The sequence below is a fragment of the Choloepus didactylus genome, chromosome 8, assembly GCF_015220235.1.
Source record: "Choloepus didactylus isolate mChoDid1 chromosome 8, mChoDid1.pri, whole genome shotgun sequence".
Lineage (NCBI taxonomy): Eukaryota > Metazoa > Chordata > Mammalia > Pilosa > Megalonychidae > Choloepus > Choloepus didactylus.
In genome coordinates this window covers 60,476,369-60,502,437 of record NC_051314.1, presented here as the reverse complement: position 1 = coordinate 60,502,437, position 26,069 = coordinate 60,476,369, and the positions used below count along the sequence as shown (strand labels likewise).

Genomic DNA, 26,069 nt, shown 5'->3' with positions numbered 1-26,069 from the left:
CCATCTTGGTTTGCTTGGGATAGTCCTGCTTTTCTCCTGTTGTCCTGGTGTAATTTTTAATAGGGCCACCTTTTACTCTCAAAAGTGTCTTGGTTTGGATGATAAATTTTTTGGTTTCCCCAGTAATGTCCCACTCCATATTGTGGGAGAAAGTCATTCCCTTTACTGCAAAAGTGGCATTGGCAGTGCAGCGCTGTGATTTTTTCAAGCCCACGGATCTTGAACACTGGGTTTGGACAAAGAAGATCCAGAGATGCTACCCTTCCAGAAATGTCAGCTTTCTCCTATCACATTAGCCCTGCCAAACACAAAAATCAGTGTAATCTCAGTTTCATGTGGGCAAGCACGTAGCTGTGTCTGCTGGGGGTAAACTCAGGTTAGAAGAGGAAAAAAAAAAATGTATTTTTTTCCTTTTGCTCCTGGGAGGGTGTGTTGAAAAAACTCCTCCAGATGCCCAGGAGAGAAATTTGGTTTTTAACATGTTAAAATTGTGACCTTTTGTGACTATTAACTCACACATACAGAGAGCAACAGCCTTTCCTGCTGCACCGCCCAACGTGCATCCGGTCTAATCAGTAGACAGAAGAAATTCTGCAATGGTGACTCACTTCTGGGCTAACAATGGAACTTAAGCTCCTTTGCTTTTTATTATTTTCAAATCTGGATTCTTTTGGTAATGTTTGGTGCAGTAAATTTAGAACAAAAGGTGTGGATGTTAATGTGCCTCATGGGTAAAGCTCTGATAATTTGGGCTTGAGTCGAATGAGGTTGTCTACTGCCATAACTCGGATCCAGCTGGGATGTGCATCTGGTTCCTCCTACAAAGATTTTCCCCTTATCTTTAAACAGATGTCACAGCCATCAGGGAGAACTTAAGCAGAAATGTCTTGACTGATTCTGACCAGGTATTTTGAACACAGACACTTTCTCTGAAACAGGTGTGCTCCAAAGGATTTTTCAGGCATAAAAGCCAGCAAAGATCAAATGATAATTCAGTGACTGCTCTAGCATATCTTGAGTTCCACTTTTTTTTTCCTGAAAATTAGCCAATTTTCTTCTGAATACCCAGGTTAGCACTCAGTTAATTCCAGGCTGAGAAGAAGGAAAAGGTTGTCCTGGCAACCACTTGGGAGATTCAATTGGCATAATCTATTTTACAAAGAGGCCCTTTTATTGTGATCTCAGGAACTATAACATCACGTAAACCCCTACTAATTTTTAGAGCTTTCTCTACAAATGTCCTTAAAATAAGTAAACCAAAATGTTGACTTCCTGATCTTCAAAAGAGATCTTTGAATTTCTCTAATGAGGGATCTTTGTGGCTGGTTGGGAGTGCAGAGAGAGAAATGGATATATGTGTGGTAAAAGTGGATAAAAATTTTGCCAACAGGTAAAATTTTAGCTTTGAAATTAATTTAACTAGGTTTTGGAAACAAAGAATATTTTTGTGATATATATTAGTCTAAAAAAATGATGTCACATATATTCCTTCTCTTACATTGCTATAGTTAGAAGAAGGAGGAGGAGGAGAAGGGGGAAGGGGAGGGGGAGGAGGAGGAGGAGGGAAAGAAGGAGGAAGGAGAGGAGGAGGAGGAAGAGGAGGAGGAGGAGAAGGAGGAAGAGGAGGAGGAGGAGGAGGAAAAGAAGGAAGAGGAGAAAAAGGAGGAGGAGAAGAAGAAAGAAAAGAAAAGAAAGGAAAAGAAAAGAAAAGAAGAAAGAAAAAAGAAAAGAACAGAAAAGAAAAGAAAATCATCAAACTAAAATGATTAACCAGAACATTTAAACAGTGATATGATGCATACTGGAAGCATTTTTCTACCCTGTCTGGGAAACCACAAATAAGACCTTTGGATGTCTTTCCCAAATAAGGTCCCTACATTAAGGAGGTATGAAGACAACTCCGGATTTTACCATTAACTCTCAATAAGGAGAATCAGACAGATTGTTTCCTGTTTTGGGGGTGGGGAAGGAAAAGAAAAGAACAGGAAAATGTACTGGAACTGCATTTTTTTTATATGTTTCACATCCCAAATTCTGATTTCAAATTTTTCCAATTCCAGGGTGCCAAATGGGATTAAAAGAAGGACCATGAGGAAAAAGCTGCCTGAGGTCAACCTATATTGGACCACATCTTTTACCTCCCTGGTTAGATCATGTATTGCTCCTTAGTCATTCTTTTGTAACATCTTTGTGCATGTGAGGCATTTTCTATACATTATTATTATTTTTTAAAGGGACAGGTGCATCTCTTAGAAGCATGTGTAAATGACCTGCTGTCACTGCCTTGCACTGTGAGACCCTGGTGTGTACACCACCCCTTTCTTAGTAGGTGTTCAGTAAATATTACAAGTATCTTTTATTGCATTCCACTGTTCTCCATAGAAACAATGATTCAAAGACTCAAAGAATGGGATGGCTGAAAGGTACCTTGGAAAGTCAGTCCATTGTTTCCCAAATACTGAATCCTAGGATGGAAAAGCCATCTATGGAGGGCCCCTCAAATCCATTTGTGCTCTAAACATTATCCATAGAACAACTAAATACATATTCATATGTATTACTAGTTTTCAAATGTATGTAAGGTGCTGTTGTGAGTCAAAGAATAAAGATTAATTTAAAAGCATTATGGGCTTCAAAATACAATGGGAGTCCATGAAATATTTTACTCTTTAAAAAGTGTGCCAGAAGAGGCTGGGGACCACTAACATGTGTAAACAGAGAGGCCTAGAGTGGACTAAAGGTCACACAGGAAATTAAAGGCATGGTGAACACAAAGCTCCTTAACATCCAGGAGATCTCTGCTACCCTATTCTCTAGTGGCTGCCTGCTTCCTAGTCCCATCAGCCAGTGTCCTCTCCCAATTGGTATACTACCCACTTCATCTTTTCTTTAAAAATGAACACAATGGGAATGAAGGAATGATCCATTAATGTATTTCTAAATAAAACACCTGTGGGCACCGTCTACTAATTTGAACTCCTACTTGGAAAAAAAGGAAGCCCATTTTAGTTCAAAATATGCTCAAAAGTATTATTAAAAGGAGAATCACAGACACATGAGTCTGCAGTGGGAACTGTAGCATCTATTAATAGAAGTTGCCCTAAAGCCAGTAAAAATAATGACTCGCCAGAGAATGAGGAAATCTACCAATGACTTTTGTAATTGTTGTTAATACTGGAAAAATCCATTCAGCATCACACACTCATCTCTAAACCGGACCATCTGAATTTACTGCTAAAATGCAGCATCACCAACATCCGTGATTGGAGTACAAATTAACTGTTTTTGTCATTTTGAATGACAATGATCAGGTATTGTAATTTTTGGTGAGGATTTTCGTCTTGCCCAAAGCTCAAAGTCTTGACTTATCAGTCAAGAAACAGGCCCCATTTCAAGTATCCAAATGACTGCCTTGTCATTTCTTTGCTCTGCACAATGCCCTGGGATTTCTCAGAGGAGGCAGATATAAGTAGTAGGGAGTAGACTATCAAGAGAGGATGTACACTGTGCAGCCCTGGATTGCTAGTGGGTAGAGACCATTGTTAAAAAGGATAGAGAAGGGTAGGAAACAGCTTTTGAAGCTCTTACTCTGCCAAAGAACAAATGGTCAGCTCTCTGATATTTTGGCTCTGTCTTCTGTAGCCCTTTATTACACTCAGCTGGGTGCTTCCAGTTAGCCAGCGCCAACGTTTCCTCTCCTTTTAATGGTTTCTTCCCAGGCCCAAATTACTGTACTATTCCATCTCGAGTCTTCTCTTTACCACCAAACCTCTTGAAAGAATAGTTTCTATTAATTATGCTGTAACTTTTTTCCTCCCATTTAGATGTTCTTTGAGGAAAGTTTTGTGTGGTTCAAGAAATTTGTGAAATAGTGCTTCCACAAAGCTAAATTGGATTTCTTTGCTGGGAGACTCTTCAGATCCTTGAATACATTAAAGCTTATTGTGAATTTCCAAGTGGAGAGGGGTTATAAGAAATGTAGTATATAGCTTTTTCTCAAACTTGAGAAAAATTAAGAACCTACTTTTGCCTGAATACCATCTAAGAGTATCTGGCACTTAGCAGGCTCTCAATGAGTAAGTATTAAATAAATGATGCTCTGAGGAAAACAGCTTGGAAAACTCTGGAGGGAATTTATCTCTATCCTAGGGGCCTGACACCTGTTCAGTAATAGGGGTTCAGTAAATGTTTGTTGAATAAATGAATGCATGCATGATTCAGGGGCTCCACTCTGAGCAGAGATCTGGGGTGCCTGTTCCTCAGGACAAAGAATACAAGATTCAGGTCCTTCTACAAGCACCCATCCTGAAAACACCCCAAGGGCTGGCTTCATGGGCTTGTGACTTGTGCAGTCATACAGTCTCCCCCACTCTTCTGCTTAGAGGACCCTGTGCCTGAGTTAATGCTTTGCTGTAACTATCTTGAAATTTTTAATAATTTTGGTGAATAAGAGGCCCCTCAGTTTAATTTTGCCCTGGGACTTGCTAGAGCTCCTCTGCTCCTTCTCAATAACTTCTCAGTACCCAGAGCGCATCTAGCAGTTCCCTGGATTATGGGGCCTCATCAGGGTGTACCCAGCATTTGGAGCTGTCTGTTCAAGTCCCCTTCATCAAAACCCAAGTTCTGAATCTATTCCAAATGCAGGGATTTATACTCTCTCTAGCTGTCATACTGGAAGACTAGATCAGCTGGGTTAAGTGATGATAGCTGAGTTGAGTGTTACCCTCCACTCCCATATCCAGGCTAAATGAACATAAAAAGGAATGATTATTTTAGTCAAAGTGGAGTGGCTAGTCATTTTTGGTATTCACCACAGACAGATATCTTGGGGGTGAAGCAACTTTCTATGTACTTTGAATTGGGCTCTTAAGGCAACTGCTGTCAAGGTCTTTCCATCTATTCACAATAAAAACTGTTTTCAAAAACTATGGTGTCATGTTGTCATTGCATTTTCTTTAATTGGAAGGACATTATGTCTTTGTCAAGCAGTTCTACACTAAACATATTCCAAGAGGCTGTTTGTTTACTTTAATCTACAAGATTTATACCTTCTGAATTAGAAATCAGAAGTCCTGGATTGCAAAGAGGTCAATTTTGCCACATGCTAAGCTATATAACCTTGGGCAAGTTACTTGATATATTGAATTAATCTTTTTCTCACTTAAAAAAAAAAACAAAAAACGAGGCCATGGAATACCTCCTTTTCTACTGTTAGGTGTATTTTGGAAGTTAAATGAGACATGTGGTTTGAAGACCATGGTGGGGCGCTCCTGATTCAAAACAACATCCCTTTGTGGATTAGTACATTCTGGAACGTCTAAAGACAGGCCTAGACCTGAAGGCATGGAAGGGCAGGGAGGCCAGGGCATGGAGACAAGGCTCTGAGAACTGATGAAGACGCTGCATGAGCAGAAAGGTGGATGTTTGGATTTGCTGAGACCAGTGTTCCCTTTATTGGCATGGGTCAAAGAGATGGTCAATGAAGGCAGTCCAGTTCCAATTGGAATTTTAAAAATGAGAAATGGGGCAGAAAACTGAAGAATTGGAGCAGGAGTCAAGAAAGAGGGTGTGGGAGCATAAGATGGGGTGAAGGAAAGGAGGAAGATTTTCTGTTTTGTTTCATTAGAGGAATGAACAACAGAAGGAAGAGACAAGAAAAGGAAAATCTATGTTGATCCTGTGAAAGAAGGAAGGCAAAGGAAAGAATTCTCAAGGAAAGTTTTAAGGAGAGGATCCGTTTTCATAAACAATAGGAGCACTGCTCAGAAATAATTAATGTAGAAAGGAACCTGACTAATAAATCAGAATGATTTTGAGACATATACGGGCAGTAATTCAAATCCAAGGAGATAGAGAGCCTATAGACTTCAGAGCAGCAGAGAGTTTGGATATGTTTGGAAAAGCCTATCAGGAATAAGAGGACAAGCCCCATGGGAAGACCTTGAAGGGACTGAATTAGTAGGCCAAGGCTAAAATTTCTGACAATTTGCTTCAGGAAGGAAGGAGCAGATAGAGAAGGCATTGTCATATGGTTAGTATTATTTTTAAAAAATGTGATTCTACTCAAAACCAGAGGTCCATTTGGTGGATATGACAGAGAAATGTGACTGGGAAGTAGAAACCAAGGTAGAGGTCAGTCTATAAAGGTGGGGTGGGGAGTTGGGAGATGGGAGGGAGAGCAGAAAACAATCAGCAGTAACAAGGCAAAAAAACATGAGCAAACCAAGCCTACGTTCCAGAGCATTGTTCCAAACAGGATTGGGGCAGGTGTCATTGGAAGCCATACTGGTACGGACTTAGTATAGATCCATGCAGGTATCTGGCGCTCATAGAGTTCTGGGACTAGGTAGTAGGAGAGCAGGGTTCAGGGGTGTGAATTAGAGTCCCTGAGGAACTCGGGGCCCCCATGTAGGATTCTCGTTTCCAGAAGCACGGTGCAGGAGAGAATAAGGTCACCATAGAAGCAGCAGCCAGGCTGACTGATCGCTGTCTTTTACTCTCTGATTTAGGTCCCCTCTTCTGGGTGAAGGGATATCCCAGAATCTGAAAAGACATGACTGGATTCTTCTTCTGGATGGAAGGCAATGGGATTGCAGGAAACTAAGAGGAGAAGGAGAGGTCACTGGAGCTGATCTTATGTAAATGAGGAAAGTAATTTTGGAAGCAATTACATGTGGGTTGTGGAAAGGGGGGGGTGCAGAGAGAAGGTAAGAAATACAGGTTAAGTGCTCTAAGTACATCACAGGTTAATGTCATCTAAAGGCAAAGCAATCCTGTGAGGTATATATTATTTAATCTCCAATTTACAGAGGTGTGTTTAGATTACTTGCTATATATATATATCAATGGTAACTGTGGCTAAATGTAATTGAATGCTTTTTATGTGCCAGGAAATTTACATAGCTTATCTCTTTTAATCCTCATGACAACATTATGAGAAAACTGAAGTATGGAGAGGTTTAGTAACATGCCCAAGGCCATACAGCCAGAAAATGGTGGGGAAGTCTAGTCAATCCATCTCTAGAGTTCAAAATCTTGACCACCATGATGAGCAGACTCTAATAAATGAGTCAAAATTAAGAGGAAGAAAGAGAGGGAGGATACATACAAAGATTTAGAGGCTATTACTTAAAAGGAGATAAGGTATGGTAGGGATGGGGAGATGCCTAAGAGAAGAAAATGCAGGGTACTCTGGAAGTAGAGAAGAAGGAAAACCTTATCTGGACTGGGGGACTCAAATGCTTAACTTTTAGAAATAAGATAAATTTTATTGATAATTTCAATAATAATGAAGGTGATAACACAGTGAACATTTATTGAAGGCTTAGTATGTGCTAGACCCTGTTGAAGTGATTTGTATATATCATCTCATCAAACTTCAGAACAACCATTTTGTCTGTTTTGTTGAATCCCCATGACTTAGAACATAGAAGGGCTCAATAAATACTCACTGAAAGAATCTTAAAAGGTAACTCTATAGTTTTACTTTTGGGAAATTAGGTCATAGGGCTATTGTTCAAAAGACCCAGCCCCTGTGGCCCACTTTGTCTTACTATTTCGTAGTATTTAATCTCTGTCTGAAATTATCTTGTTTATTATTGTTATTCTTTTTTTTTTTTTTTTTTTGCATGTTTATTATCTGTCTCTCTCTGTTAGCATGTAAATTCCTGGAGAGCAAGGGCCTCACTCATCTTGTTTAATGCTGTATTTGCAGCGTCTTGAAGAATGCTTGAGACATAGGAGGTGGTTAAGAAATATGTGCTTGACAAATGGATGAAGAAACCCAGCCTTTTAGCATTTCAGAACAACAATTCTCCTAGAGCACACAGAATTGCTGAGCAAACAGACCAACTGCTTATGTCCCCGACAGCATCTTTTTCTCTCTACTCTCTCTCAAGGTGCATCTCCTCACCTCTCCACCATTTTATTTACCAGGTAGGCTCAGTGACAGAGGAAGAAAGAAGACATGATTTATTTGTTTTGTTTTCATGACATAGAGATCACCACAAAGGAGGTAAAACCATCTGTATATAAAAACAACTTTTAGAAGTACCACATATGCCTCATTTTAAAGGATCAATACCCTGAAGTGAATCATTAAATTAAGGGCATAGGCTTTACTTTTGGACTTGTGATTGTTCATGCTGTCAGTAATGCTCTCTGATGGCTTTTTGATGCAATGTATATTACAATGTGTATTTGTAAGCATTTTGCACAAATCTCTATTAAGATTTAGGAATTCAAAGCCTGTGATATTTACAAAGCCAGGGTGATCAGAACAGATTCTGACCGATAACGCTGCTCTGAAGTCTCGATTACACAATCCTTGACACTCACCGGTCTACACGAAGCTGGCAGACAATGCTTAGTGTATCCACAACTCCCTCTTCTTTCAACTGTCGACAGCCAATGGATGTAGCAATAAAACACCCGGTTCTACCTATCCCTGCACTAAAAAGAAAAGATAAGGAGTAAGAAGCTGGAGGAAAGATTACAAAGATAAATTATATTCCTTTAAAAGGATAATGGTAAATATAAAGCAACAGTCAGAAACAACAACAATCCAAGCCCTGTGCTGAGTGCTTAAAATACATATTTTTATTCAGTTAGTTGTATGTAGCAGGATGTGTGGGGTGGGAGAAGGGATTGCTAGGGAGAAGAGTGGAAAGGCATTTTAGTTGTTTTAGAAAGAATTAATTAGGGCATGAACTTCGGTGAGATATGGGCAGTAGAAAGGAGGGGAAAGACTTCAGATACATCATAGATGTAGAGACTGGAGGACTTGTCGACTAAAGTTGAAGAGTGAGCAAAGCAAAAAGTCAAAGATGACTAGGCCTGGAGGACTGCAAGAATAGTGGGGCTACTGAGACAGAGGGGAATTCTGGAATTAGGGCTGATCTGAGAGAGGGATGGGGAGTTTGGTCTTGAAATTACTATTGTTGATTAAGTGGGTAACTGAAGATTAAATTCAGCTTACAAGAGATGACTGGGCTAGAGGCAAATATTTCTTTGTCATAAGCATAAAGATGATAGTTGAATAGAAACATCATTTGTCCAGGAGAATTTACACCTTCTTCTGCCTTAGATAGCGTGTCCATAAAATCAACCTCACAAGCCCTTTCTCTTACCTCTCTCTCATCGACGTCAATGACTAACAGTCTTTTTTTTTCTTTTTTTAAAATTTCTTTCAAATCTACATCTAAATTCCTAAAGTTTCTACTAAATTCTAGATTAGCATTCTATCTCCTAGCTGGAACCCTTGATGTCACTATTTTGCCCTTGCTTCAAATCAAGGCATCTAAATTCAGTATATCTAAAACAGAATTCATTATCTTTCCCCTCAATGGCATTACAAGCCAGCCAACAGTTTTCCAGCCTAGAAATCTTGGAGCCATCTTTAACACCTCCTCCTCTCTCACCTCCCACATCCAATCTGTTACCAATTCTTATATTTACCTCCTCTACTGAGCCTTTGGGATCCATGCTTTCCTTTCTATAGACTGTGCTCACGTTTTCAGCATCTCCTTATTTCATGGTTAAATTAAATGAATGATCTCATAATGGTTTTCAAGTCTCAAGTCTTTTCCTGGATTAGTTCTCCAAATACCCAGCTGCTAAATTCATCTTTCAAAATAGAGACCTACTCATATTACTCCCTATACAAAAACTGCTGATGACGCCCATTAGTTATAGACTAATGCCTAAGCTCCCTATCATGGTATTCAGGGCCCTGCATAATCTGAATGGGACTAAATTCCAAGCTTTACGTCTTCTGCAGTCCTCACTGAACCCTATGTGCCACCATTCTTGTTTATATGAGGCATTGCAAAAAATACATTTTATTTCCCAATTTTCCTTTCTGAGTTAATGATATTTCCTTAGTCAGAAATGCCCTCCCTATCACCTTTTAAAACTTCAAACACTAGTCATTTTTCAAGAGCCAATTCAACATTGCTCCAATTTTTACATAGTTGGGATGACTGCTCCTGTCTTGGTACTCAGAGAGCATTTAGTTTTCATGGTAGCTACTTGTTTTATGTTGAGCACGAGTGCTGGAGGAATTCAGAAGAGAAAAGATTCTTTTTAGTTGAGGTGTCTATAGAGGTTTCATTAAAGACTTGGGTTTGAAATGTATCCGATGTATGGCAGGCATTTTGGTTATCATGAGTGAGGGGGAAATATCCCTTGTGGGAGAATGGCATAAGTGAAGAATCAATGCAGAATGGCAGAATGGGATACATGATGTGAGACAATGAGACTAGGCTGGCTTCAAGAGTGAGTTATTTTAGAGAAACAGTGGGAAATAAGACTGGGGAGGAACATGGGAGTCTACAAAGTATCTCTGGATATAAAAAAGGTTTTTATTGTGATAACATATATAACATAAAATGTACTATTTTAACCAATTTCAGGTGCACAGTTCAATGGCATTTATTACATTTACAATGTTGTGCCACCATTACTGCCACCTGTTACTAAAACTTTTTTAAAAATTTAAAACAGAAACTTTATACCCATTAGGCAACAACTCCCCCTCTACCTCCTTCCCCCCACCCCCAACAACTTCTCATCTACTTTCTTTCTTTATGAATTTGCTTATTCTAGACTATTTCATATAAGTGGAATCATGCAATATTTGCCCTTTTTGTGTCTGGCTTATAAAGGATATTATATGTAAGGTTAAGAAACTGGGGGAACTATTTTTTTCTTTTTTTTGAGAATTTGATGAAAACTATGAACTTTCATTTCCCAGAAAAGTTCATATAAGGTTATGTACTCAAATGTGTTCAAAAAATTTCAAGTACACTGACTCCTGTAGCTCATCTGTAGACCCAAGAGTAAGGACTTTTGCTCTAGGAAGTGGAAAGCACTGAGAAACATTGAGCAGGGACCCCATGTGATGAAAGAGGGTTTTAGGAACATCAACCAAGAGAAGTGTGCACAGGGAAGGCTACAGCGTGTGTGTGTGTGTGTGTGTGTGTGTGTGTACAACTCGCTAATTACTTCTAAATACATGGATGAGGTCATAAGGGCCTGAACTAGGGTGGTTGGACAGGAAGTGATGATTACAGGAGAAGCTTTGAAGGGAAAGCCAATCTGGTAACTGATAAGATACTGAGGCTGAAGTTGAGAGGAGGGCCAAAGATAACTGTCAACATTGGATATTGAGTGCCTGGAAAAAAGATGGTTTCATTCTTAGAACTAGTAATCAGAAGGGGATCTGGTTTTAAAGGGGAAGTGTCTAGTTGGTTTTAGATTTCCTGAGTGTTTTATGACGTTGGATGGGGGGCAGTCCAGCCCTAAAATATTGCATTTCAGTTGCTTTTCCTCAAACCCAAGCTAAATTTAGCATAAGACTTTCTGCTAGAAATTGGAAAATTACCTCTGGATGAATGGACAGATAGTAAATTTACTCTTAATTGACTGAGGCTAAAATTGTCATCTAAAATCATGTTGGTTTTTTATTTATTGAAGATATTATCAGAAGCTATCTCAAGAGACAAAAATTGTTTTGAGAAACTATAGAGAATTAATGGGTGGTTATATAAACAACTTTCGAGGTACTTGCTTTAGTTTGGGTACACTAAAAGGAAAACAAGGGGGGAGACGTATCAGTGACAGCAGGAGAGATTTAAGCCAGACATTAGGGAAGGGGACCACCATGGACCTATGTTGCTTTTGTCTGCCCAGCATCCAGTACCCTATGCTCTGGTAACAGCACTTTGTTTTCCTTTTGGTGAACTACTGCTTGTCCACTTTCCATTCCATAAATTTATTTCCATCTGTTTTTCATGGGATAACTTTTTTTAAAATTAAATTCAGTTCTATTGAGATATATTCACATACCATACAATCATCCATGGTGAACAATCAACTGTTCACAGTAACGTCATATTGTTATGCATTCATCACCCCAATCTATTTTTGAACATTTTCCTTACACCAGAAAGAATAAGAATAAAAAATAAAAGTAAAAAAGAACACCCAAATCATCCCCCTCATCCCACCCTATTTTTCATTTAGCTTTTGTCCCCATTTTTCTACTCATCCATCCATACACTGGATAAAGGGGGTGTGATCCACAAGGTTTTCACAATCACACTGTCACCCCTTGTAAGCTACATTGTTATCCAATCATCTTCAAGAGTCAAGGCTACTGGGTTGGAGTTTGTTAGTTTCAGGTACTTACTTCTAGTTATTCCAATACATTAAAACCAAAAAGGGTTATCTGTATAGTGTGTAAGAGTGACCACCAGAATGGCCACTCGACTCCATTTGAAATCTAACAGCCAGTGAAACTTTATTTCATTTCATTTTTCACCCCCCTTTTGGTCAAGAAGATGTTCTCAATCTCATGGGATAACTTTTGAAAGAGTTGCCTGATTTTCACCAAATTTGACATAATAATAAAGGTTATCAAGATTCAATTCAAGCATAATTCAGGTGCCATCTTGAAACAACACAGGAACCATCAATAATTTTCAAAAATGCATCTGTTGTAACTCTTACTATATGGAAGATGCCTGAGACTAAATGAATAAATATGAAGGTAAATATGTCTCAGTAAATATCAAGGTAAATCAATAACAGGAGTAAGGTCTCTTGTTCAATGAATCACTTATTTAGAACTTGAATTTTGTCCACTATGTAATTGGCCACTGAAACTACTGCAAAAAACTGTGACTTCCTTTCCATACGTATCATCTTGGTCAAGTCTCAAATACTAGGAAGTTAACCAATTTCCTTAAACATTAGATTTACCAACAAAGTCACACCCAGGAAGTAAATCCCGACCTCCACCCACTCTATGATTGACAAAGGATGGACAGATGCTTAGGCAAAAAGGACAGTTCATGCCTTACCTGCAGTGAACAACCACAGGCCCTCGGCCAGCAGAAGCAAGTCTGTCTTCCTCTACGTCCAGCATGAGCTGCAGAAGGGGCTGGGCACTGTCTGGAGTCTTATGATCAGGCCATGAAGTGTACCAGTAATGCTTCACATGTTGGGTGTGACTTCCTTGCTGAAAATAGCAACAGCCACCAAATGCCTCATCCACACGTAGAACTAAAAGTTTTTTAAACCACAATGCTGGATGCTTTCTATCCTTCCCAGTTTGCTAGAACTTATTTCTAGTAGAAAACGTGGCTTTTTGAAAACACGAGATTTATGATGAATACCCTTTAACCTTGAGAAAACTTTACGGTAGATATCCTGCTCTCATGATAGTCGCAGCCCTACTAAATTAGATATATATTTAATACACACAACATGAATATAATATATACTACATATATGTTTACAGTTAGTTATTAATAAACAGATTGATAGATGGAAAGAACTGGGATATATTGTGTTTCCTGCTCTATCAGTATTCCTGTTGTGTTATTATAGAAATATTGGCCAACATAAGAACATTTAGTTTTGTATGCAGTCACTCTAATGTTTCTACAAGCATCCTGAATTTCACTATTTAACAGTAATGAGGAATCCGAGTAGTAAAGGAGCCACATGGGGCCACGAGTCTGAGCCTGTTTGGGGATCTAGCTTGGACTATGCACTTCAGGATGTGTTGAAAACAGGTTTGTGTAAATGCTTCCTTATTCAGAACTTATTCAAAACCATCTCTGGAACTCTACCTCCACTCTCTTCTTCTCTGAGATGATTCTGTCCCAGTAATGATGCTCTATATAGGACTGAAATCTCTGGGTTGATTATTCTCTAGAAGAACATAATACTACCATGGCAATATTCCTTAGCATCTGCTGTCAATAAATTAAATAAGTTAATTTTTCTATGACATAATCTGGTATGAGGAAAGTCCCTATAAATTACTGTAACTCCAAGTTTCTGAAGGTCTCATCAAGATTTCAGGCTTGTCTTGTCTCCCAAGCTGCCACCCATAAATATCCTCTTTCACAGTTTCCAGGCTTCATTTAAGGGTACTTAGACCAAGTGATATTAAAAAAACAAACAAACAAACAAAAAAAAACCATAGTAAAGTCTCTACTACAAGCCTTTAGTTAATGGCTTTCAAAAGATTAAATAAGAGACCTTTTATTCATGCAAATTAGAAGATCATAACATCCTGCATAATGAATTTCCTTAAAGTCTGCTCACATTAATTATTCCACAAGCTAATAGTAGCTGACAACAAAGAAACACATTAGGGAATGATTAGAATGTCTCTTTGATCTTGGCATTATTTCATTTCTTTAAATTGAATCTGCAGTACTTGTTAGGATGAACAATTTCAAAGCAGAAATGTAATGCTGTAACATCATCTACTTTGTAGATAACTATAGCTACATAATTTTACCTTTAAGACAAGGTTTCGAACTGTGTAGTTATCACATTCTTTCACATTGATAACCAGAACTTCTACTTTCCCATATATCCCTCTTTTTTCTGGCCAGTACAGAACACATTTCTGGGGGAAGAGGAAGAATACAGCAAATATTAATGGTTTTTATTCACCTTGGAACACTTTTCATTCAAGCAGCTCAAAGGAGTTTTAAAATTAGTTTTTAAAAACCAAGTATCGATTTTCACAACTCCATATATATACTAAAACCTTTGGATTACACATCCTAAATATGTAAATTTTAATGTATGTAAATTATATCTCAATAATGTTTTTTTAATCAATTTTTATACATGCCCACCAAAGATTGTTGCTAATAACACCATACAAGATAGTAATTAAGGCAAAATTTCCCCAAAATCCACAGAGAAATTAAAATCCAAATATTTGACTCTTAGAGCTTATCATGTGATGACTAGAAATAAAACAAATGTTCTACCACAATGATTGAGGCAAATCTCTTATTTTCCTCCTTCGTCAAACTAAACTGTCTAATAAGAGCATCTGTAATGTATTAGATGCCATAAAATGATGTTTCCCTGGTATACAAAGCAGATGTGATGACCATTAATAATACATCTATAGTATTATATTTTTCATGACCAATTTTTTTTTCCACTTATGGGATCCATTGGAATAAGCATAATAAAAGAATTTAAAGAATATTTTTATAATGGATCATATTTTAAGGGCATAATAAGAGTGATAATAATTATATGGTGGTTAAGGTGCAGGCTTTGGAGTCAGAGAGCCTGTGTCCAAATTTTGGTTCCACCAGTTATTAGCTGTATATTCATGAGTAAGATACCTAACCTCTTTGGGCCTCAGCTTCCTCATCATTTAATACATGGAAAACACTTAGAAGAAAGCCAGGCACTCAGAAATTGTTTTATTATTATTATTGTATTATATTATTATTGTATTTTACAATTATTGTGTTATAGACTTTTTTAGGGGAGGGGGGTTAGACTTTTGACTAAAGAATTCAATTTTCATGCATTAAATATTCCTTGATTGTTACTATATCCAGGTTTCATTATTAAAAGAAAACTACAAAATGAGATTCAAGCATTCATATAAGCTCACAGTATGTATTATTTGCCTTTTAAACAACTGCAAAAGAACCATTAAAATTTTTTACCACATATTTTAATGATTAAAAATGTAAGGGGCAAAAATTGATGATTCACTTTGAGTACCTAGGAAAGCAATGTTAATTTTAGAAATATCATTTATAGTACTTATCATTTTCTCCCAAACACACACACACACATTTATATAGAAATTCCTTTACTTGTTGCCCTCAGTCAGGACCTTTCATTACTCAAGAGACTGTTTCTTCACATCTACATCAAAGGCATAAAACTACACTTAAAAAAAACTACTACTAATAGATACAAAAGAGCAGCAAAATGATCACAGAGTTACAAAATTAAAGGAGAAGACATGTAGAGTATCAGAAAGTATTAGAAACCTCTGGGGCTCTTTCACACTAAGGATCAATTACTCCACAGGCTAAGACAGTCAAGGAAGTCACTTCATCTAGTGGAATCGCTATTTCTTTCATTCATCCATTAAAATAAAAACACACTTGCATCCTCCACATTTGATTCTTTTCCAAACAAAGTAAACCATTTCAGCTTTATTTACATGCCACTCCACACCCAAGGCTGTCAGGCAAGCAGGTTAAAGGCTTATTCTGGCATAATAATAATATGAAGAAACCTTTTTAAAACAGAGCAACAGATTTCCCTCCACATTTGCCAGCTGCCAGATGCCTACAGTTTTCCCAGTTTGTTAAAAGTAACCATACTGACCAATTTGCCTGGTTTCTTTCAAAGGAGCATCAATTATTTTGCTGCAAGACCCGAGCTATTGTGTGTCTTAAAACCCAAGCCTCCTGGATGAGTTCAAGAAGAGTGACAAAGGATCTTGAAAAAGGTATTGAGCAAAGACAGAGGCATTCAGCAGTCCTGTAGTCTGGTATACGTGCTCCATTATCCATGTGCAGACCTGAGCAGCAGACCCCTCTCAAAACCGGGAGCAAAAGCTGTGGAGCTGGAGTCACAGCCTGCAACCAGGCTCCTAACAGTACTTGGGCAGGCGTCTGCACCTACTTGATAAATGAAGTGCTGCTTGCTCCTCTCCCAAGCTCGCCGGGGACCTCTTGAATGTTTTTCTTGACTCTTTACCAGAAAAGCAATTGGCAGCCAGCTCCCAGTAGACAATGCAATGTGGCTTGTTCATTCAAACAACCCTGAATTAACATCCCATCTCCTTTTTCAGATACAAAAGCTTACTTTTACAGACTGAATACATTTTCCCCCCTTTTAGGAGAAAGTAGAAAAAGAGACCAGATAAGTGTGGGTGCTTTTGAATATAAGGTGGAGGACAGCTGTAAATGTAGTTGTTCTTAAGAGGACAAGTTCATGTTCAAATTATTTTCATGAACAGCTTTTTAGGGTCTCTTTATTGTGAAATATGAAAGAGGCAGAAAATACAGGGAGGGGAAATGCTGTCTCACAGATAATACTGTGAAACCACACTAATTATAGGTAATTCAAAATAGCATGCTATTTAACTGACTGTAACCCCAAATCATCACTATTCTTCTGCTAACTAGGCTGTGTCTTTTCAGTAAAATTATCTATTAAATCCAAGAATTCAAAACTTGGAGGAAAAACATGGTTTCTGAGGACCTTGTGTCTCTTGTACAAACAAGTATTTAGCAAACCCTGACTGAAACTATTGTGGACATCAACCTATTCTTCATATTCAGTGGTTTATAGCAAAAGTAGAATGTTAACGTAAGCAATGTAAACTCACATTTTAATTTTTCTCTTTACCCATCTCTTCCTCCTTTCAATGCTAAATTCTGATCATTTATGTCTAAAGAAGGAGTTCTAGCTAGTAGTTTAGTTGCCTGGAAAAAAAAACAACTCATTTTAGATTACTTTCCTCTTGGATACTATATATTTAAAATCAAAGAGATTTTGCTTTATGAGCTAAAGACATATATCATCGTAGAGAAAGTGGCTCTAAATAAATAAAAAGAAGATGCTCAGTTTACATTACATATAAGAGAGGGATACAAAGGGTCAGATTGTCTAAAATTATTGTTGTAATTACTCTTATTCCTAGCTCCAACTGAATGTTACTAACAGACATAAAATTTTAACACTAAAAGTACCTTCATCAACATTACATCATTTAATCCCTTCCATAATCGTTTGAGTTAGGTGGAACAGGCAGTAGGTGTTATTTTTATCATTTTACAGCAGAGGAGACTGAGGCTTAGGTAGTTTGGCTTGCATCTCTGGGAAGTTTGGCTTGCATCTCTTAGGTATAGGACACTCCAAGCAAATACCAAACTAGACTTTCCATATTTGACTTCCAGATTATCCCCTAAAATACAGTAGAGGATTTCTTAACCAATCCTACTTAACCACAGCATTAGCCAATGCCCCACCTTCCCACCCTCTGTAATATATGTTGATGCTCATGAAACACTGAATGCTCTGGTCCACTCTCTGAATAAGCCCAGCACATCTGTTTCCCCTGTTGAGCTGTATGGTCACCAAGTTACACCCACACTTCTTTACGGTAGTTGTATGCATTATTAAAACTCAGTAATTTAATTAAATATTACATATGTCAATGAAACATGGGGGCGAAAAGAAAAAAATAGTTGTTCTATAAAACAATTCAGTAAGTTTCTCATTGGAAAAAAATAAAAGTGAATCAGTAAAGGACATTTCAGTTAATTCAGTACAGGTGAGAAAATTGTAGAAGTTTGTGAAAAACTGTAAAATCTAGGTAGATTCAGCATTCATGTTGCCTCATCAGCTTTACTACCTTCTCTCTTTTAAAGAAACTGACACAGGAAATTTTGAAGATGTATTAAGGGTATGATTTACAAAAGCTATATAATCTAGAACTCCAACCATCAGAGAAAGAGTGAGCCCCATTACAAAAAACTGAGCTCATTTTAATATGGAAAAAATGTACATTTACATATTTTAAGTTAAAATAAAACATTTGAGTTTTGTTTTTTTTTTTTTAAATAATTCCCTTCTGTAACTTACGCTTGATTAACTGTCAGAAAAGGGAGCATCTAACTATAGTTTGGATTAAGCTGGCTAAAGCAATTTGAATACAGTGTAGAAGATTAAATTTTTATTTGGATTCTACGCACGTTTGAAAGGATGGGTGGGTAATTTTGCCTGAGAGCCACTAGCTTCTGAGTTTCTGGCCATGTTAACTGCTGGGGTCATGCAGCGGCATTGGGCCGTCTGGCCATTGCTAGGCAGTGTTAGGCCAGGTTGCCTTTCTCTCTCTACCCAGAGGAGGGTGACTGAATCAGAGGCTGGGTAACTTAGCTGCTCCTTTTGTGGTGGCCTTGGTCTTCCCACTTGCTATTAAATGGATTCCTATTTTGTACTTTGGTAAGCAAAGTCTTCCATGGGATCCCAATTTCTCTGACTACTCCAATTCTTCTGAGTATATACCTAGTAGCAGGATTGCTGGATCTTAAGACAATTCTATATTTGGCTTCCTGAGGAAGCACCAAACTGTTTTCCACAGTTGCTGCACCATTTTACATTCCCACCAGCAGTGAATGAGTGTTCCTACTTCTCCACATCCTCTCCAACACTTGTAATTTTCTGTTTTTTTTTTTTTTTTTTTTTAAATAGGGGCCATTCTGGCAGGTGTGAAATATCTCATTGTGGTTTTGATTTGCATTTCCCTAATAGCTAGTGATACTGAGCATCATTTCCTGTGCTTTTAGCAATTTGTATTTTTTCTTTGGAAAAATGTCTATACAAGTCTTTTGCCCATTTTTAAATTGGGATGTTTGTCTTTTTATTGTTGAGTAGTAGGATTTCTTTATATATTCTGGATATTAGACCCTTATCAGATATGTAGTTTCCGAATATTTTCTCCTATTGAGTAGGCTGACTTTTCACTTTCTTGACAAAGTCCTTTGAAACACAAAAGTTTTTAATTTTGAGGAGGTCCCATTTATTTTTTCTTTTGTTGCTTATGTTTGGGGTGTAAAGTCTAAGAAACCATTGTCTACCACAAGACCTTGAAGATGCCTCCCTATATGATCTTCTAAGAGTTTTATGGTCCTGGCTCCTATATTTAGGTCTTTGATTCATTTTTAGTTAATTTTTGTATAAGGTTTAGATAGGGGTCCTTTTTCATTCTTTTGTGTATTGATATCCAATTCTCCCAGCACAATTTGTTGAAGAGTGTCCCAGTTGAGTGGACTTGGCTCCTTGTCAAATATCAATTGGCCACGGAGTGAGGGTCTATTTCTGAACTCTCAATTCCATTGGTCAATATATCTATCTTTATGCCAGTACCATGCTGTTTTGACCATTGTAGCTTTGTAATATGCTTTAAAGTCAGGAAGTATGAGTCCTCTCACCTCATTCTTCTTTTTCAAGATGATTTTGGCCATTTGGGGCTCTTTACCCTTCCATTAAATTCGGTTCTTCCATTTCTGCAAAGTAGGCTGTTGGAATTTTGGAATTTTTATTGGGATTGCATTGAATCTATAAATCATTTTGCATAGAACTGACATCATAATGATATTTGGTCTTCCAATCCATGAACATAGAATGTCGTTCTATATATTTAGGTCTTCTTTGATTTGTTAGCAATGTTTTGTAGTTTTCTCTGTACAAGTCTTTTACATCCTAGGTTAGATTTATTCCTAGATATTTGATTCTTTTAGTTGCTATTGTAAACGACATTTTTTCTTGATTTCCTCCTTAGATTGCTCATTACTAGTATACAGAATCACTACTGATTTGTGAATGTTGATCTTGTATCCTGCCACTTAGCCGAACTTATTTATTAGCTCTAGGAGATTTGTTGTAGATTTTTTTTTGGTACTTTCTATATATAGAATCATGTCACCTGCAAAGAGTGAAAGTTTTACTTCTTTCTTTCCAATTTGGATGCCTTTTATTTATTTTTTTCTTGCCTAACTGCTCTAGCTAGAACTTCTAGCACAATGTTGAATAACAATGATGAGAGTGGGCATCCTTTTCTTGTTCCATATCTTAGAAGGAAAGCTTTCAGTCTTTCACAATTGAGTATTATGTTAGCTGTGGGGTTTTCATATATGCCATTTATTATGTGGAGGAAGTTTCCTGCTATTCCTATCTTTCAAAGTGTTTTATTAGGAAAGGATGTTGGATTTTTTCAACTGCCTTTTCTGCATTAGTTGAGATGATCATGTGTTTTTACCCTTTGCTTTGTTAATGTGGTTTTACTACAATGTATTAATAGATGTTCTTGTGCTGAACAACCTTTGCATACCCAGGATAAAATCCACTTGATCATGGTGGATAATCCTTTTAATGTGCTGTTGGATTCAATTTGCAAGTGTTTAGTTGAAGATTGTTGCATCTATATTTGTTAGAGAAATGGGTCTGTAATTTTCTTTTCTTGTAGTGCCTTTATCTGGCTGTGGTATTAACTCATAGGATGAGATAGGTGGTGTTAGGTGGTGTTTCATCCTCTTCAATTTTTTTGGAAGAATTTGAGTAGGCTTGGTATTATTTCTTCTTGGAATGACTAGTAGAATTCACCTGTGAAGCAATCTGGTCCTGAGATTTTCCTTTTTGGGAGGTTTTTGATGGATGATTCAGTCTTTTTACTTGTGATTGGTCTGTTAAGGTCCTCTGTTTCTTCTCAAGTCAGCGTAGGTTGTTCATGTGTTTCTAGGAATTTGTCCATTTCATCTTGGTTGTCTAATTTGTTGGCATATAGTTGTTCATAGTATCCTCTTACGATCGTTTTTATTTCTTTGGGGTCAGTAGTAATGTCCCCACCTCTCATTTCTGATTTTATTTATTTGCTTCTTCTCTCTTTTTTCTTTGTCAGTCTAGCTAAGGGTTTGTCAATTTTATTGATCTTCCCAAAGAACCAAGTTTTGGTTTTGTTAATTCTCTCTATTGTTTCTTTTAAATCTCAATTTCATTTATTTCTGCTCTAATCTTTGTTATTTCTTTCCTTCTGCTTGCTTTGGGATTAATTTGCTGTTCTTTTTCTAGTTCCTCCAGGTGTGCAGGTAGGTCTTTGATTTTACCTTTTTCTTCTTTTTTAATGCAGGTGTTTAGGGCTATAAATTTCCCTTTCTGCACTTCCTTCATTGAATCCCATAAATTTTGATATATTGTGTCCTTGTTTTCATGCATCTTGAGATCTTTACCGATTTGTCTTGCAAATTCTTCTTTGGTCCACTGATCAATTAAGAGTGTATTGTTTAATCTCTGTATATTTGTGAATTTTCTAGTTCTCCACCTGTTACTGATGTCCAGCTTCATTCCAATATAATAAGAAAAAGTGCTTTGTATAATTTCAATCATTTTTAATTTACTGAGACTCGTTTTGTGACCCAACATGCAGTCTGTCCTGAGGAATGAGCCATAGGCACTTGAGAAGAATGTAAATCCTGCTGTTTTGGGGGTACAATGTTCTGTATATGTCTTTAAATATAGGCAATTTATCACATATTTCAAGTTCTCTATTTCCTTATTGATCCTCTGTCTAGATGTTCTATATATTGATGAGAGTGGTGTATTGAAGTCTCCAATTATTATTGTAGATACATTTATTTCTGCCTTCAGTTTTGCCAGTGTTTGCCTCATGTATTTTGGAGTACCTAGGTTAGGTGCATATGTATTTATGATTGTTATTTCTTCTTGGTGGACTAACCCTTTTATTAATATATAAATATATTGTGTCATAACAGTTTTTCATTTAAAGTCCATTTTGTCCAATATTATTATAGCTACCTCAGCTCTTTTTTGGTCACTGCTTGTGTGGAATATCTTTTTCCAACCTTGTAATTTCAACCTATTTGTTTCCTTGGGTCTAAGGTGAATCTTTTGTAGACAGAGTATAGATGGATCATAATTTTTAATCATTTTGCTAATTTATGTCTTTTGTTTGGGAAGCTTACTCTATTAACATCCAGTGTTATTACTCTAAAGGCACTATTTACTTCAACCGTTTTATCCTTTGGTTTTAATATATTGTATCTTATTTTTGTCTCTCTTTTTACCCTTTTAGTTACACTTAATGATAAACTTCATTTCTATACTTTCCTCCAAGCCTCTCTCTCCTGTCTTTTCCTTTCAGCCTGCAGAATCCCCTTCAGTAGTTCTCCCTTCAAGGGCTGGTCTCTTGTTAACAAACTCTGTTTTTGTTCATCTGTGATATTTTAAACTCTCCCTCATTATTGGAGGATGGCTTTTACAGATAAAGAATTCTTGGCTGGCAGTTTTTCTCTTTCAGTACTTAAATATATCATGCCACTGCCCTCTTTCCTCCATGGTTTCTGATGAGAAATAGGCACTTAATCTTATTGCAGTTCCCTCGTATGTGATGAATAGATTTTCTCTTGCCACTTTCTTTATTCTCTCTTTATCTTGGCATTTGACATTCTGATTAGTATGTGTCTCAGAGTGGTCTATTAGGATTTCTTCTGTTTGGAGCATGTTGTGCTTCTTGGACATGTATATTTATGTCTTTCATAAGAGTTTGGAAATTTTCAGCCATTGTTCCCTCAAATATTTTTTTCTGCCCCCTTTCCCTTCTCTTCTTCTTCTGGGACTCCCATGACACATATGTTCATATATTTAATACTCGCATTCAATTCCCTGAGACCCTGCTCAATTTTTTTCTTTTCTTTTCTCTATCTGTTTTCTGTCTGTTAGATTTCAATTGTCCTGCCTTCTAGTTTGCTGATTCTTTCTTCTGCCTGTTCAAATCTGCTGTTGTATGCCTCTAGTGTATTTTAAATCTCTTCTATTGTGTCTCTCATTCTCATAAGTTCTGTTACTTTTTTTTCATATTTTCAAATTCTTCTTTCTGCTCACCCAGTGTCTTCTTAATGCTCTTTACCTTTTTAGCCATATTTTCCTTCTTTTCTTTGAATTTATTTAGAAGATTTGTTTGAACATCATTGATTAGTTGCTCCAAATTCTTTGATTCCTCCGAAGTTTTAGTTTGTTCCTTTGACGAGGCTGTATCTTCCTGTTTCTTGGCATGGCTTGTAATTTTTTTGCTGATGTCTAGGCATTTGATTATCTTGATGAGTTTACTCTGAAGGTCAGTTTCTCTCTCTTGCCTAGGGCTTTATTGTTGATTCACTTTGTGTTAAGGCTCTTCTTTGATGCTTGGTTCAACTTACTGTAGTCCTTTAGAATTCCCCTTGTTTAATCAGAGTTTTTTCAGCTCTTCTTCATCTGTTTCTTGCCCTGAATATGAGGTACAATTTTTAAGATTGCACTATTTGTGCAATTGTTTCACTCCCAGGAGAAAGCTTCCTTCCCTCTGTTCTTTCTTTGGAGATCTTGATCTGTTCTGTTGTTTTATATTTGCTTATTTATTTATTTAGCCTCTACTATTATTATTATTATTTTTACTTTCCTTTTATTGCCGCTAGCTTCTTTTGCCTGGAGGGCAAGTTCTGGGAGGAGAGTCACCCTGGAGAGGACTTTCCTGAGAGGGGCACAGACTGATTCCAAAGAATCCTGGGGAGAGGTCAGGAAAGATGCCCAAAAGCCTTTTTGATGGCTCCCCTAAGCTGCACTTTCCTGGCCTGCCCAGCAGATGGCAGCCTTCATCAAACTTTTCCCTGCTTTCCTAGGGAGGCGCTGCATCTTTAAACCTCCACCACCTTCACCCCTGTCAGGGGCAGGGTTGAAACAACAGCCTCAGCAGTCCCTGTCTGGGATGGGCTAAACAGCAGTTCAGAGCCAGGATTTGAACCCAGTGATTTGAACTTGCCATTCAAAGCCATGATCACCACAGTTCTTGGGGAAGAGGGCTTCCACATCCCTCTCTGTCTGTGGCAGCCAGCGAGGAGCCAGACCCAAGGTGCTCACCTTGAGAGTGGTGGATGGGTGCCGGCAGCCGCCACGGAGCGAGTTACTCACCATTTTTTACCACAGTTATTCAGTCTGTTCACCCTCTCTATCCTGGATGCTGTACAGTGTCACCTGGCCCCAGACAGTTTCTGCTTGTCTACCAGCTGTTTCTGGAGGAGGAGTGATTCCTGTAGCTCCCTACTCTACTGTATTCTCCAGAAGTCCATAATTAACATTTTGCTACTATTTGATCATAATATTCATTTTCTTATAAAATGTACAATTAAAAAAAAAAGTCCACTCCTTTTTATATATATATAATTTACTCATACATTGAGTAGCCAAATTTTCCCATTTCAATGAACATCAGGTTTTATAATAAAACTTAAGGTGCAGTGCTGCCTAGGAGAGCTTGAGACCTGCTGATTTGCACCATTGAAGGAGACCATGGTGCGGCCTGTACGGCATAAGAAATCAGTCAATTACTCACAGTTTGAGGACTCAGACAGTGATGATGATTTTATTTCTTCAACTGCACCTTTAAACAAGAAACCCAAAACAGCACAAAAAGAGATAAAACAAGACAAATCAAAACCTAAATTGAAGGATTTTGAGAAAGAAGATGGCCCACTACAGGAGAAAAACACTAGAAAAAGGATGGCTTTAGATGACAAGCTCTACAAGAGAAGCTTAGAAGTCGCACTAGCATTATCAGTGAAGGAAATTCCAACAGTCACCATTGATGGACAGGAGTCTCAAGATGAATGCATTGAAAAATGTGGCAGTACTGAAACAGGAACAGTGAAGAAGTCTTCTCATATCTCTAACTGCAGTGTAGCCAGCAATTACTTAGGTTTGGATAAGATCACTGAGGAAGATGATTTTCATGATGTTCAAGGGAAAAGAAAAGCAGCATCTAAAGCTATGGTACAACAGAGGAAGATTCTTTTGGAAGGCAGTGATGGTGATAGTGTAAATGACTCCGAACCAGACTTTGCAACTAGTGAAGATGCTGAGGATGATTCTGATTTTGGTGAGAGTGAAGATAATGATGAAGAGTTCACTATGAGAAAAAGTAAAACTAAAGAAATTAAAAAGAAAGAAGTGAAGGTAAAATCCCCAGTAGAGAAGAAAGAGAAGAAACCTAAATCCAAATGTAATGCATTGGTGACTTCAGGAGACTCTACGCCAGCTGCCATCAAATCAGAATCTCAGCCTTCACCAAAAAAGGCTTCTCTTCCTTCAGCGGCTGTTAGGAAACCATTACAAATGTGCAGTCCTTCAGCTGAAAGCAAGAGACCTAAGTGGGTCCCACCAGCGGTATCTGGAAGTAGCAGCAACAGCAGCAGCCCACTGGCAGGAGTGTCCGTTAAGTCTCCAAGTCAGAGTCTCCGCCTTGGCTTGTCCAGATTAGCACGAGTTAAACCTTTGCATCCAAATGCCACTAATAGCTGAGTGCAGCATCAAAGACATCCTTGATTAAGAGAATCACAGTTTTACACATGTGCTTATATTTAAGTTGTGCTTATGGTTTGACAAGGGTATTGTAATATAAAGGAATCCTTTAACATGTCATAGAAATGATCTCTCCATTTTGTGCTTATGTTCTCTGAAAAGCTAGCTAGGTAGCCATTCAGTACTTCAACAAGAGGTTTATAAGAATTATCGTCTAGCGTCATTTCCTTCTGAAGAGCATAGTCTGTATTTTCTTATGTATAAAAAGTCATTGTCATGGTTGTCAGTTTGACATAGAGGAAGTCCACATCACATGCTTTTCTTTTCTAGTAACATGATGTTCCTTTCTAACTATCTCA

The 26,069-nt window shown here is 37.7% G+C and overlaps 2 protein-coding genes across 3 annotated transcripts in view; one reads left to right on the top strand and one right to left on the bottom strand.

The window, feature by feature from the left end:
• PTPRR (protein tyrosine phosphatase receptor type R) overlaps positions 1-26,069 on the bottom strand; it is a 289,941-nt gene that overhangs the window by 6,297 nt on the left and 257,575 nt on the right. For both annotated transcript variants that reach the window (XM_037847618.1, XM_037847619.1), the window contains 3 exons: positions 14,318-14,428; positions 12,864-13,021; positions 8,338-8,451 (listed from right to left, as the gene is read on the bottom strand). In XM_037847618.1, the coding sequence (XP_037703546.1) occupies positions 8,338-8,451; positions 12,864-13,021; positions 14,318-14,428 (383 nt within the window). The remainder of the gene's footprint in view (positions 1-8,337; positions 8,452-12,863; positions 13,022-14,317; positions 14,429-26,069) is intronic.
• Positions 24,703-25,710, top strand: LOC119543034 (RAD51-associated protein 1-like). The gene has a single exon (XM_037847621.1). It carries the CDS (start codon positions 24,703-24,705, stop codon positions 25,708-25,710), a length of 1,008 nt encoding a protein of 335 aa, XP_037703549.1.